The sequence below is a fragment of the Microtus pennsylvanicus genome, chromosome 6 (assembly GCF_037038515.1).
Source record: "Microtus pennsylvanicus isolate mMicPen1 chromosome 6, mMicPen1.hap1, whole genome shotgun sequence".
Classification (NCBI taxonomy): domain Eukaryota; kingdom Metazoa; phylum Chordata; class Mammalia; order Rodentia; family Cricetidae; genus Microtus; species Microtus pennsylvanicus.
This window is the reverse complement of record NC_134584.1, coordinates 55,037,222-55,052,460: the sequence shown is the minus strand read 5'-3', so window position 1 is coordinate 55,052,460 and position 15,239 is coordinate 55,037,222. Positions and strand designations below refer to the sequence as shown.

At 43.9% G+C, this 15,239-nt stretch overlaps 1 protein-coding gene across 1 annotated transcript in view; it reads right to left on the bottom strand.

Moving 5' to 3' along the window:
- Iqgap2 (IQ motif containing GTPase activating protein 2) overlaps positions 1–15,239 on the bottom strand; it is a 283,168-nt gene that overhangs the window by 38,625 nt on the left and 229,304 nt on the right. Inside the window, exons 18-22 of the mRNA XM_075976277.1 lie at positions 10,542–10,625; positions 9,112–9,183; positions 8,108–8,177; positions 6,382–6,590; positions 2,479–2,628 (exon numbers count right to left, since the gene is read on the bottom strand). Coding sequence (XP_075832392.1) covers positions 2,479–2,628; positions 6,382–6,590; positions 8,108–8,177; positions 9,112–9,183; positions 10,542–10,625 — 585 coding nt within the window. The remainder of the gene's footprint in view (positions 1–2,478; positions 2,629–6,381; positions 6,591–8,107; positions 8,178–9,111; positions 9,184–10,541; positions 10,626–15,239) is intronic.

Sequence of the window (15,239 nt, the reverse complement as noted above, 5' to 3'; positions counted from 1 at the left end):
AGGCCTGTTCATGCATGGGGACAGTAAGCCAGCCCACCATGACAGTCCATCAGGAAGAAGAAGGTGTAAGCTGGGAGGCTGAGGAGGTAAGTGGTCAGGACAGGCAACCAGGGAACTCCCAGAAAGAACATGAGTCAAAACAATAACCACAAAAAAGAGATCAAGAGATTGACAGGAGTTGAAAGACAACAGAGTTCCAGTGAAGACAGACTCACTAACATAAGAGCCAGCCTTTGGTCTAAGCGCCTTCCTCTGGCAGCTACGCAGACTGGGTGGAAAGTAAAAGAGAAAATATAGCTTGTATAGGGGGAGGAATTCACACACAAAGATGGACTACTCTTAATTCTCCTCATGCTCATGAGTAAAGGAAATGTTCAATTAATACATTTGACAACGAGTGTTCAGCTAATATGCTCTAGCAGCCTGACCAGAAGGTTTCCATGACAAACCAGGTTCTGGTATATATTGCTACTTAGATTTAGTTTTGTGGTCAGAGTGATGGGTTGAAGTTGTGTGCACAAGATGTCCGGGCACTATTTTCTGCATTTTTTGAAATTACTTTATTTTATTTTTGTTTTTTCGAGACAGGGTTCCTCAGCGTAGCCTTGGCTATCCTGAAACTCACTCTAGACCAGGATGGCCTCCAACTCAGAGATCCACCTGCCTCTGCCTCCTGACTGCTGGGATTAAAGGTGTGTGCCACCACCACCCAGCTCTCTTCATTATTTTAAAAAATTTAAGTGTGTATCCACTTGTCTGTATGTGCACTATATATGCAGGTGTTGTTGGAGGCCCAGAGAGACTCCCTAGGACTGGAGTTACAGATGCCACCTTAGTGGGTGCTGGGAACCCAATGGGAGTCATCCGCAAGCGCTCTTAACCACCAAGCCATCTATCTAGCCCAGGAGGATGCTTTCTTGATAGACTGATTTTGGATTTTCAAGACAGGCTTTTTGTGTAGCTTTGGAGTCTGTCCTGAAGGTCGTTCTGTAGACCAGGCTGGCCTTGAACTCATAAAGATCCGCCTGCCTCTGCCTCCCGGGTGCTGGGATTAAAGGCGTGCGCCACCACTGCCTGGCAAACAGAGTAATCATGCACGCTGGAACAATCATTCTATACACGTTCCTGGACCTTTTCAACTCTCCATTAACGAACCTCATGTTAGAACACGGTCAACACCACAATTCTTGGCCAGCGACTGCGTTCTTACCTTTCTTACAACAGAAATTCTACCAAATTTTGAAATTGTAAAGAACCTACAGAAACTTGTAATTTCATAGATACAAAAAAAAAATTGGCAAGTGTTTTAAGATTAAACACCCAACCACTGGTTGAAGACTACTCTTAATTAGACAGACAAGAAAACTGCTTAAGGCAGTCAGGGAATGGGGGTGAGGGTTGGGGGTGGATGTGTGGGGGGGTAGGGGGATGGGGCGTGGGTGGGTGCTGCTTCTCTTCAGGAAAGGTTGCCAGGTTGGCAGTGCACGCCACAGGCAAAACTAAGCATTCACATTTTTCCTCCTATGCTGCCACATAGTGGTCATCAGAGGCACTACACGTTCCTAGAGGACCAACGCTACCGGCATTAACATCTTTGCTCTCAGTGGGGTTAAGGCATGTTTATGGTTTGTGCAGAGTTCTCTCTTGGCAGCCAATCTCAGGAAGGCCCTCCAGCAAAGAGCCAGGCATCTCCAGGCCTGAAGTCAAACAACGAACAACAAACCATCCCTTTTTGGGGATGATTTTCCCACCGTTGTGGAGGCTGCTGCTATGACTTGCACCTGCCCAGGTTCCTTTGTGATTGACTAGTCAGACTGTCAGCAGGTGGAAGGAGTAGTCAGTGAGGAAACTAATCAATAGCTGGCCAATCAAAGTCCAGTCATAAACTTATTAGCTAGTACTAGAGTCCTGGATGCAATGTCAAATTACGCCTCATGCAGTTCACAGCAATGCCACGAAATAAGAGAAAATAATCCCACCTCTCTGGCCCTGTACTCCAAAGGAGGTCTGGCCCTGGCACGGAATTGCTTTTCTATTGGCTAGTTTTGCCATGGTTGGCACGACATCCAGTAATGGCTGTTGTCATCACTATTAGATTTATGTTGCTTCTGCAGGTCACTGAGGTATCGTGCAGATGTGAAGGGAGTAGGTCTGAAGGGTAAAGAATCGTGCAGTGTGTCCACCACTTACAAACTGGGGCTGAGTTTTCCCATCCGCAGTATGGGAAGAATGACAGCCTGATCCTCAGGGCTAGAACAGGAATTCAGTGAGTTAATCTATGTAAAACACCCAACGTGATGGTTGGTACTTAGTAAAGTACGTTCTAAGCTACTATAAACCTGTTCTATTAAAAGCTGTTATTATTTTGCTAACATATAGCACATAACTAAGCTGTTGGCTGAGGCATGGGGGAAGAGCCACAAAAGGGAAACATTGCTTATAATCCAAAACCCACCATGAAGAGTGACCCACGCTCACCTGCAGAAGGTAAAACAGTTGCTGGTACGTCTCTAGTGTTTTTCTTCTCTCCTTACTCAAGCTTTTAATCCCCTGGTTGTCAGTGTTATTCAGTATTTCCATTTCTCCTCCTTTTTTCTTATTTAGCTTTTTGCTGTGTGAGATTACATCCTGTGAAGAATTTTATGACGTTATTTTGACTCCGGTACCCTTTACCACTTCCCCCACACGCACGCACACACTGCTGCAAGGGTAAATTTCTGGTTTCCCTCATCTGGAAACAAAGGACAAGAGGACAGCAAACTCATGGACAGCACCTTGTGGGTGAGCTCAGGCTCTGTCGTAGACATTGTGGTGATCTGAATGAAAATGCTCCCCACAGGCCCATAGGGAGAGAGGCTCTATTAGGAGGTGTGGGAAGTGTGACACTTGGGGTGGGCTTTGAGATTTCAGAATCTCAAGGCAGACCCAATGTGGCACACTATTCTTGTTGCCTGCCAGTCCAGATACAGAACTCTCAGCTACCTCTCCAGTACCATGTCTGCCTGCACGCTGACATGATTCCTGCCATGAAGACAGTGGACTAAACCTCTGAACTGCAGGCCAGTCCCAATTAATGTTTTCCTTATAAGCGTTGCCATGGTTATGGTGTCTCTTTACAGAAATAGATACCCTAACTAAGACAGGCATTCTCCAAAGTGGTATGCATTTGCTCTCAGGATTTAATGCAGGCGCCAGGAAAATCCAATGGAGAAGATACTCTTTTTAAAACATGATGATGGAACTGCAAGGTATCTTCACCCCCAGTGGAGGAGTCAGACCCCTACCTCACAGTACAAGGAACTAGGAACAGAGAAATACATACAGGAGTGGGAACTATCAAGCCCTAGAAAGGAAAACTAGCTGACAGTTTTGACTTTAGATTGGATGACAGATTCCTTGATATAACACGGAATACAAGTTACAGAAGGAACAAAAAAACTGTCTATAATCAAAGTTTCAAGACTTAATGGATAAGATGAAATGCCTACAAAATAGATAAATAAGCTCTTACTACTACTAAAGACTCAACTGTCCCCATACACAGAGGACCTGAATTGGCATGTCCCCTAAGAGATACACACAAGGTTAATAAGCATACGAGATAGTCAACATTCATCTTTTGTTTGGGAAACATAAGCAAAACTAAGTTGTATCACTTTTTTTTTCTTTTCCTGATTTCTTTCTTTAATAATAAGAAGTTAAGGGGGCTGGAGAGATGGCTCAGAGGTTAAGAGCATTGCCTGTTCTTCCAAAGGTCCTGAGTTCAATTCCCAGCAACCACATGGTGGCTCACAACCATCTGAAATGAGGTCTGGTGCCCTCTTCTGGCCAGCAGGTATACACACAGACAGAATATTGTATACATAATAAATAAATATTTAAATAATAATAATAATAAGTTAATACTATTTTACGTACTATTTTTTTCTCTCTTATCCTGTAAATCATTTGCCTGCCCTTAGGTAGTCTTCAGTGATACTTCTTAGTGGCTGTATACTATACATGCCAAGCCGAATTCATGGTTGAAATGGTTAATCTTTGTCAACCTAACTGGATTGGGAACAGCCCAGGAGGCACACCACTGGGCACTCTGCGAGGGTGTCTGCAGAGGGCTTTAGACAAGGAGAGGAGCCCCAGCCTCCATATGGTGGTTCCATCCCATAGGCTGAAGTCTTGAAAGAAAGTGGGCCAGCCCCAGCCTGCATCTCTCTGCTTCCTGACTGCAGAGGCAGTAAGCACATTCCTGCTGCCATGGCTCAAGCAGCTGCTCCCAGCCACGGCAGACTGTGTGTTCTGCGAGCCAGAAGAAACCCTTCCTTAAATTGCTTTTGCTAGATTATTTCTTATTGCAGAAGCAATAAGAAAAGTGAATAAGGCATCAATCCCCAGTTACCTGGTGTTTTAAGCTGTTCCTCATTTTTGCAGCACCATAATATACATGCATCCACACTGTTCTAACCTTATCATCAAATTAAACATGGTAATATCAGTGATAAGATAAAGGCTTTATATTTAATGATTATTGGCTTAACTTTTAATAAATGGTGGATGTACATTTAGTGTTTGAACTTTCTGCAGGGAGGGGTGAGGGCTTTGCCATGTCCCATGGCCAACTCCTGGGATAAGGCAATCCTCTTGTCTTAGCCTCCCCAGTTGCTAGGACCATAGGTTCCTGGCTCAAAAAAAATTAATTTTGGTTCACAAAGCTATCAATTATTAATGAATATTTCTGATAAAACCAAGCCAAACCTCAAACATTCACAGAGATGCGGGTATCTGCTACATGACTGCATCTCTATAAGCTACACAGGGTTTAGCGGATCTGCTGATTTTGCACTAAGCCTTTATTTTGAGATGAAAGGAATTTCCTGTTTACAAGTTTATGGACCAGCACGGCTGCAGTGTGAGGCCATAAAAGGCATTATGAAAGCTCTTTGGGACATATCACACTTTTGAAGTTCTCGTGAAAATGCAAAGTACAAATAGACAATGTTTGAAAAGAAGATCAAGTGATTTTTTTTTTAGAAATTAACAAAGTGTACTTTTTTTTGAACGTTTAGAGAACATAATTCCTATGTTACAAGCTGCTTTACTTACATTTTTTCCCTTTTTTTCAACCCCTCCCCCTTTTTGTTTTGTTTTTCGAGATAGGGGTTCTTTTTCTAACAGTCATGGCTGTCCTGGAACTCACTTTTAGACCAGGCTGACCTCGAGCTCACCAAGATCTGCCTGTTTCTGGCTCCCAAGTGCTGGGATTAAAGATGTGCGCCACCACCGCCCGGCTCCCTAATGTTTTTATCAGGCCTGGAGTATGAGGGTGGGGCATCCATGCACCCATGTGCCAGGTGCCCCTGTGGCTGCCACCCTCAACCATGTCCTAGATCACCGAGAATTGGCTATCTAGCTCTGACTCATGGGCCTCACCAAGCTCCATCCTTCAGCTCCCCACCTTGGCCTATCAGTTTTCTGAAAACGGCTGGGGCATATAGGAAAATAACGAGGCCATGGGAGAGGGGGTCTAATTCTTTCCCGAGGAATAAGGACTCCCTTTCTGCTCTTCCAACACGCCCCATAGATTACTTGAAGGCCACTAATGACACAGTGTCACCCTTTGGGTGGCATTTTGGAAACTAGAGGGTTATTTTGGGGGCTCCTAAGTGGAAGGCATTTGTGGCTCCTGGTGGGTGGTGAGGGTTAGGCCTTTTGTAGGGTGATGAAATGATCTCGCACGGTAGAAATATGGAATGGCTATCTGCTCATTCACACAGGTGTGCTTGTGAGTACTGGAGTCCCAAATCTAAGTGTTCTGCATAGATGCACAATGTATTTTTCCATATACAATGTCAACAGACGCTTGATTTTCCGGGATTGCAACTGCTGTGGATATTGAGGGTAGACTACACTCGTCCGGGACGCTGCAAGGAACTGGGAACTCGACACTGACTATACCACCCTTCAATGTATTAGGATCTTCTGTTGCTCTCTTAGTTTGTGGTGAGTCTGGGAAAAGGCCTGAGTCCCCAGTAACTTTATTGTGCTTCCTGTTGTTGTCACATTCATGCATCTTCCTATTAAAACATGTATTTTCAAATGGTGAAATACTTTATTCTGTATGAAGGCCTTGGCTTTATTATCAAGGTATATATGTATATGGGTTTTAGCACCTGTGAGTCTTAGTTCAGAAACTATGTTACCCTGAATGAACCCAATCTTGTCAGGATACACAAGGCAGGAAAACCAGTAACTTATAATAAAAATGACAAATGAGGTTTGTAATGACTTATACAAAATTCCCAATGTGCTCTCCTGGACCAGGCCTCCAGAACGCATGCACATAGGCATCTTCTCTCCTGGGAGCCAAGGCGGCTGCTGCCCACTGACCTCCAGAGTGATCCTGTTCTTCACCAGCAGTCCAATCTTGATGTCCATCAGGTTCAAGTCTTTCTCCAGCTGCTGGTTGGCCCTGATCTTCGTCACCACTTCTTCGCGTAGCCTCGCTACCTCCAGCTCCTCCTGGAAATCCAAGTCGCTTTGGTCCAACAGGTACACGAACTTTCGGATTACTGTTAAGGGTGGGTTTTCAGAGCCAACTGTAAGGGGAAGAAGAGGCATATTTTAATTGTGAGTTATCATTAACAGCCGGCCCTGCAATTAAAATATTACTGCAAAAATAAACCAACTAAAGCATGCTGTCTGTGGCGTGGGTCGCTCTCCATCGTAAGAGCAAGATAAGGGAGCCCACGTAAACAAATGCACAAACTGATAATGCCAGGCTCACTGTTTTCTACTTATCTAATACTCATTCGTCAGCCCTCTCCCTCACCAGACTCAGACACGGAGCAGACAGTCCTATCTATGGCTTATTGATGAGGAAAGAAAGTTAACCAACAGACCTTAGCTCTAAGACCTGGTGGCTGAGCCAGATAAGAGATTAAAATTCTGACTGCAGGAAGAAGTGGTTTCTCTCAGCACACAGCATTCCTGGAAAGGAGCCAGAGTTAGGGGAAGGCCAACAAGGGAGCGGGGACTCTAAAGATCAGGCAGGAATCAATGAAAAAATACACGAGGGAATACTCTGCTTGACAGAAGTAGAAAGATTGTAGAAATGGAAATTTGGTCATTGTCCTGTTAAGCGTGGACCAAGGGGGACTGCCGAGAACCCAGGGTGGACCAGCCACAGAGGGCATTTGTGTAGAAACTCTAAGAGCTTTTGCTCTCAATCCCTGACATTGTGACACTTTTCCATGTGACCGGAGATCAGCTTTGGTTGGGTAAAACCAACTATTGGGGACGACCAGTTAGAAGAAGCTAAGAAGGGGACTACCTTGCTGTGTGATCACCTGGCTGGCTGTCCTCAAGAGCCCTGTCAATCTTCCTGACACATCTTGATACTGTGTGGAGTCTGACTAATGTATACTGACTGGGCACGAACTCAGCATGGACCACAGATGTTATCTATGTCATTTTGAGAATCTGTGCTAGAGAGCTGACCTTGGATGGTGTCTGTGGTTACGGCCCTTGGGAGAGGAGACTGTGTTTGGCTTTGCTGTTATTTATCTTGAGACTGGGCCTTGAACTCATTATAGCCTAGGATAGCCTTCAACTCCCGATCTCCTGGTCTCCACTCCACATGTAGAGATTACAGTGTGAGCCCTCCATGCCCAGCTTGTTTTGTTGCTCTTTATATCTATTTTCAAAATTTCCTACATACACATATTTAATCCTTAAAATGGGAGGAAAGGATCAGGATGGGCAGTGAAGTAAACATCTGAAATGTAGCCCTATCTCCTTATATGTCTTCTTTTCCTTCCCCGTAGCTCATATCTAAGACAAAATGGGATTTATGCCAATTCCACTCCTTCTGAAGAAGCAGTGACACCCAGTCTGCCTTTCCCTTTCCCTTCTAACAGGCGGTCCATTTCTGTCCTGTCTGCCCCGTGCTCACTTGTTCAGACCCAAAAGCCGGAGATGACCAAAGTCTGTCAGAGACTGCATTTGTCCTTGGTTCTTGGGACTGTCTCTGCAGGCCATAGGCTGGAAAGAAGCGTCCCTGCTGGTGAGGAAGGAGTCCAGGCTCTGCCCCCTCTGCCTCCTCATGCCCACTTACCTAGGGCTTTGTAGTCATCTCTGGCTTTGTTTGCCCGCAACAGGGATTGTATTTTCACAATTTCATTTTTCTGCAAAAACATCGAGAAGAGTCAGGATCTCTTGGGGTTCTCTTTGCTTCATTATTTTAGAATTTAGGACTTTTAAGAATTTAAAATATTTAAGAACTGATATTTAGATGTAGCACATTTAACATTTATTCTTCCATATTGTGGGTCTTTATTTATTTATTTATTTTGGAAGGAGTAAAATAAGTTAGCTACAAACAAATACAAGCGAGACTGTAGGATTGTGTAAATAAGGAAACCTAACAAGGGGAAGGACGCCCAGACCCTAAACGATCCAGTCGATGCTGATAATTGTATTCTCTGAAGATTCTGACACCCCTCCCCCATGAGGGTTTTGATTTAAACTAATCAGTTAGCAGCTAGATGAACTGTACATCCCATGTTAGAAAACATATGCCTAACCTAGGCGCTCTACATATATGTAACAGTCATGTAGCTTAATTTACTTGCAGGACTCCTAACAGTGTGAGCAGGGGCTGCCTTAGTGCTTACTACAAAGGGAGGTGCCAAGCCCTACTGTTTGGTTGATATCCATGGGAGGCCTGCCCTTTCCTGAACCGAAATGGAGGAGGAGCAGATTGGGATTGGGGCAGAGGGGAGGAGGGGAAAGGAATGGGAGGAGAGGGAGAAGAAACTGCAATCAGGATGTAGAAATAAATAAGTAAACTTAATAAATAAAAAGCAAGGAAATACATGGCTAGAATGCTCTCTCTCTGGTGTTAGACTCTTCCTTTCACCATTTCTTCTCTAATCCTGACTCACTGCGGCGTCAGGGTTAAAAGGTGAGCTTCCGTTACTGCCACATTGAGTTCTGAGGTCTGTTTATTCCCAGGTGATCACCAGCATTGTTTAGTCAAATTATTCAATATTAGCAATCAATTAGTATTGATTTAGCTCATTCTTAGCCCCAAAGGAAAGCTATGAGCATGTGTCTTACATGATCTTCGAAGTACTGCAGCCGTGAAAGGTAACTTCTCCTCGCCACTGCCATTCGGTACCAGGACTGAATCTGAAATACAGCAGAACAGAGGAACCATGGTGACCACGGCACAATCCTCAAGGCAGACCACACTGCCTTCCTAAAACTATTATCTGCTGAACACCAGCGGCCTTGCATGCCTGTGAGTCCAGCACCCAGGAGGCTGAGGCCAGCCTGGTCTACATACATGACCCTATGCCAAAGAATAAAGACTAATACCCTACCAAATAACAGATGTCAAAGCCCCCCTTCCTCCCTCCTTCATTTCTAGCTTCTTTGGTTGTTTTTTCTTCTCAAGGTTCTTAAAAATACATTATATGTGACCCTTCACCTCCCTGCCTTAGTAGGAAAGGGCTGGGTTGGGCTACATAGTTGAGTTTTCATCTCAGTAAGTAAAAGTCAAGAGACCAAGGTACTCTTCGGCACTATGGTCAAACTAAACTAAGTCTACAGTTTCTATCATCATCACTTGTACATACAACCAATAACCCTTAGGTTTTGGTTTTTTAACTGAATTTACCCATTGCGCGTGCTCACACGCATGCATACCGTGGTGGATGCGTATAGGTGGGAGGACAGCCTGAGGAAGCCTGCTCCCCTCCTCCACCATGTGTGAGTCCTGGAGATTAAACTCAGCAGTCAGGCTTAGCAGCAAGTGTCTTTACTGGCCGAGCCATCTCCCCATCCTTGAGGATGCTATAGGAAAGCTCTCAAGAGGTCTTGGTGGGAACCACTGGTCCCAACAGTTTTCTAAGGGAATGGGTATATATCCCACAGCAGTCACAGGACAATACGCCTGAATGACTGAAGGACGGCCGTTCTAACCGTCATTCTCCGCCCTCACGATTTTAAATATCTTTCCAACTAACCCATTTCGATTTCTTTCTGGCCCCAGAGTTCCAAGTTGTCAACCTGCTCATTTTGGTTTAATCCTTTTGCTTTTAGCTAAGAGTGGCCACCATGGTACCTTTTCTGTCAATGGCTCAGAGCTAGCCACTGGGTCAGCACTGGCTTGGCATTTGCCTAGTAACTGAGGGTTTCTGCTGGTGTCTGAGCAGTCTAAGTACTGTCAGCAAATGCAATAAGAGAAACGTGAAACCAGACTGGATAGGGCAGGGAGATGGTCCCAGCTTCGAAAAAAAAAAAATCAATTTGGATGTTCCAGACAAAGAGCTGAGCACAATAAACACATTCACATTAGATTCTCCTAGCCACATTCAGCAAGTGAGATCATCACGGGTGGTTTATCAGCTCCCCTGACGATGCTCCGAGTCCAGGACTGACTTCCAAGGCTTACACATCTCTTTTTAACAGCTTTGTCTTCTAGATTCAGGGCAAAGATGAACTGTGACAGCCAAGCCATTAGTATGGCCAGAAATGATACTGACCTTCACAATGGAGTCAACGTTGCCAGTGAACACTTTTTGTCTGCTCAGATATTCCTGTCGCTGTTTACATCCCTTCCAGAAAGCCTGGGGGAAGAGGAGGTGAGAGTGACTGACAGTGACAGTCCCCACAGTTGCTTTGGAAGCTGCAAGCACAGGGCATGTCTCAGGAATTACTTAGCTGAGACACTAGCAGGAGCTGGCCGTCCCCTCCAGGTCTCCTCTGGACACCATGTCCAACGGTGGACACTTAGCTGGGGCAGAGCACACCAGCTGATGTGTGAGACAGAACCAGAGCTGTGGCAGGCAGAGAAAGGGGAATTCATGGCCAGTTTGGCACCCAGTTTTCTAACTGAAAGCTGAATTTTATCAGGGCCCTGGGTGACAAAAGGGGACAGTAAAGAAATTCTTCTCATAGTATTAGCAGGCTTCTATTAACAGTATTGTTTGGTAGAATATAAAATGCTTGAAAAGAGCGAGTGATGTCTGATTACCTTTACTGTACCAAGTGGTCTTCGGTGGGCTGGACGAGGAAGGAGAGCACATGACTCACTCGTGACTGAATCCCTAAGGATATGCTTATCATCGCCCACTTATCATTTCATGTGTTCCCACATAAGGTAAGACCTACCTCTGTGTCTGTCACCATTTCCGCCTGGTTTCTCTCCAGCGTGAACTATACTTTTGCACTATGCAGATTTCTAAATCTGTGCAACATTATCTACCCATATGAACGCCATTATGCATTAAAATATAAAGATGTCAATATGTACGTGTCATCTTCTTCCTTTTGATAAAATCAGATCCAACAATACACCAAGGCTTGCTTTCTCCTCAAAGTTATATGAAAGGCTTCTACTTAACACATACATGACACATCCATGTCAGCACAGGCAGAACCTACTGGAATCCAAACTTCAAAGCTGAATGTAGAATTTTGACAAATTAAACATAAGGCATATAGAATTCTTCCTCTGTATAGATCAAAATCTCTACTAACTCAGCTGCCTTGCTTTAGAAAATATAGACTCACTGTAACTTAACAATTCCCTACCAAGGGACATTAAGTTGTCACTATTCCCCCCTCCCCCCGCAAACCACCTTCTACTCAAAGGACAGGGAAAATATGTATCCTATTTCCTTAGTAATGGAAGTCAAAACTAAGCAATTTTAAAGTTCCCCCAATTTTTATACTTTTCTACATTATTATTTTTACATTTATATAGTTATTAGAGAGTGTGTGTGCATATATAACTTACAGGAGTCAATTCTCTCTCTCCACTAGATGTGGCCTGGCAGTGAGGAGCTTTACCCACTGAACCATCTTGCAGGCCACTTTCAATATTATTACAGTCATATGAATTGATTTCTAATAGAGTTCATGATCTTTTATTAGTTTAGGAAACAAATTAGCAGTATGTAGCTCAGGCTAGCCCTGAACTCACAATCCTTTTGCATCCGTTTGCTGGGATGCAGGTATGTGGCACCATGTCTAGACTGAAAAGTATTTTAAAAATGAGATGTGTATCTGGGTGATTGTGGCGCATGCCTTTAATCCCGGCACTTGGGAGGCAGAGGCAGGAGGATCCCTGAGTTCAAGGCCTGCCCAGTCTACAGATCGAGTTCCAGGACAGCCAGGGTTATACAGAGAAACCCTCTCTCAAACAAAACAAAACAAAACAAAAAAGAAGAAAAAAAGTAGTTATAGCTCAAGGGGACCAATGGGCTGGTTTTCAAGGTTGAAATTCATTCTATATGCCAAAAATAAACAAAAACATATTAAAGATGTTATTCATGATAGCCAAATATTAATTTATTCAAATATGAATAAACTAAAAAAGAAATAAAGGAACAAAAAACAAATTATACTATTATATTTTGGGGTATATTAAAAGAATAGAAAGATACTTAACATCTGAACTGGACAGTTAAGTCATAATAAAGATGCTTGGTTCTGAAAACGAAACCAAAGGCAAACAGAAGCTCAGGCTGGAGAGTTGTCAGGAGACAGAAGACTGGCTGTTCTTTCAGGACTCAGGTTTGATTTCCTGCACCCACACTGGGGCTCACAACCATTTATAACTCCAGTAGCAGCGGATATGATGCCCTCTTCTGGTCTCCAGGGGCATGAGCAAACTCATGGTACATAATACATTCAAGCAAAAGACCCACACAAATGAAGTTTAAACTAAAAATAAAAAACCCAAATGCAAAACAAACCAAAATAAAAAAAATCCCCCAAGACTTCAATATAACTGTTGAAAATAATCAGAAATTGAAGTGATATTTCATTTGTATTTTAATAAATAAAGCTTTCCTGAAGTTCAGAGAGTAAAACAAGTCACACTGATCAGTCTTACGGACCAGGCAGTGGTGACATACACCTTTAATCCCAGTAGCCACGTTAGTTTGCCATAGAAACTGGGCAGTAGTGGTGCATGCCTTTAATCCCAGCACTAGAGAAGAATATAAGACTGGAGGAGACAGCTCTCAGCCACAGTCTCATTCTGAGGATTCCTGGAGGCAGGATCACCATTTCGGACTGAAGTAGGGGTAGGAGCCAGTGGCTGGCTGTTTTGTTTTTTTGACCTTCAGGTTGAGCCTTAATTTCTATCTCTGATTTTTATTAATCATGCTGCAAGAAATGGGATTAGAATTTTGTCAAATGATTTGGCAATATTGGTTGAGATGAGCACAGGAGTTTTTTCCTCGAGCTTTTGTGGTGAAGACTAACTTCTATATAGGAAGACAAATGACCTGAGGGTTTTGCTAGCACCTGCAGGGTGGATTTAACAGGACCACAGGGACTTGAGGTTCTGTATTTCTCAGAGGCTTCCTGCAATGGTCATGCTGGAATGTGGCTCACACGTGAGTAGTAAAGACACAAACAACCACAGCTAAAGCATCCTTAATCAAGTGCTTATCTAGAAACGCTGCCTGGGATTTGTGGTAATGTGGCACTTGCCTGCCTTACTGCACCTGATTGGTTTAATAAAGAGCTGACCAGCCAATAGCTAGGCAGGAGAGGGATAGGCATGATAGAGAGAGTAAGTGGGAGGAGAAATCTGGGCTCGGAAGAAGAGAGAGGAGGAGGAGGAGGAGGATAGAGTGAGGGAGAAAGAAAGGGAGATGCCTGGGGCCATCAAGTCAGCAGACATAGAGTAGGACATAAGGAATGAAAGGTAAAAAGCCCCCGGGGAAAAATATAGAGGAAGAGAAACAGGTTAATTTAAGTTATAAAAGCTAGCCAGAAATGAGCATAAGCGAAGGCCGAGCATTCACAACTAACAATAAGTCTCCATGTCAGGATTTGGGAGCTGGTTTGTGGCCCCAAAATAGAAAAAGCCCGGTACAAATATGGGGGTAATAACGGAGCACAGAAGCTGCTACAGAAGATGTAAAAAAAGACAAAAGTCTCCATCATGTAGCCAGTTAGAAACAGCTTTTTAGAGTGAAACCATTCTCTGAGCTGCTATGGGAACTTGGAAAATTTATAGCAGTCACCTTATTCTGTTTTCTGGGACCACAAATATATTTACTGTGTGATGCTGAAATACGGGAGATTGCTCCTTTTCTTTCTATATTTTCAATGTTAATCTCCAGAAAACCAGGCCTGCTGAAGCAGCTGTCTCGCTTGATGACGGGTACCCAGAACTCTAATCACATCTTAAGATTGGGATGTAGCTAGGAAGCTCTGAACAATTTTTCACCCTCCTTCTCAATCTAGCCACCCACAAGGCTAAGCCTAGGAGGTCAGCACGCTCAACAGCTGCCCTGAGGTGAGTCCCCCACTTTGCAGCCCTCGGATTCTGAAGTTGCTTCACACAGTCCTCTCTTCTCTTTACCTGGATGCTTGGGGCCTCCTTGCCTGAAGTTCAGTGAGCCAGTCACTCCTAGGCATGGGATTTCTCATTTATGTTTTACTTATGTGTATGCCACATGTGTGTGGGCATCTGCAGAGGCCAAAACAAGGTGTTGGATCTCCCAGAGCTGTAGTTACAGGCAGGTGTGAACCATAAGACATGGGTGCTGGGATGCAAACTTGAGTCCTCTGGAAGAGCAGCAAGTGCTCTTAGCTGCTAAGCCATCTCTCCAGGCCAGGGCTAGGTTTTGATATTGGCCGTTACTATATCCTTCCCTAAGAGAGGTAACCCAGCTTTCGAGAGTTCAAGGGAAATTTTTTCCACTGTAGTTCTGCTTGTCCTGTTTGAGGAAATTTTGTTTTGATCTCTTTCCACAGAAACACCAGTGATCTTAATATTGGATTCCCACCAACTGTCCTGAGTCATTCCTATTACCTCATCTCATACTGAGCACCAAAGAGCAGCAACTGGGGATTTCTTCAGTGAGCGTGATCACACTCAAGCCTCACAATCCTGCGTGGCATTAGAACTTTTATACAAGGAAATTTATCTTAAGTCAGTTACTTTTTCTCTTAGCTTTCTGTCTAATTCCAACTCTTCAGGCCCATTTCAATTCTTTTCAATGCCTACTTTTCATTTTTTTTTTTTTTTGAGACAGGATTTCTCCATAGCTTTGGAGCTGGTTCTGAAACTTGCTCAGTAGACCAGGCTGGCCTTCCTGAGTGCTGGGATTAGAGATGTGTGCCATCACCGCCCGGCTGTACTTTCATTTGCTTACTTTTGATGATATTACAGTTTCTTTTCATTGTCATGGGTGGTACTGATCCATTCACACTTC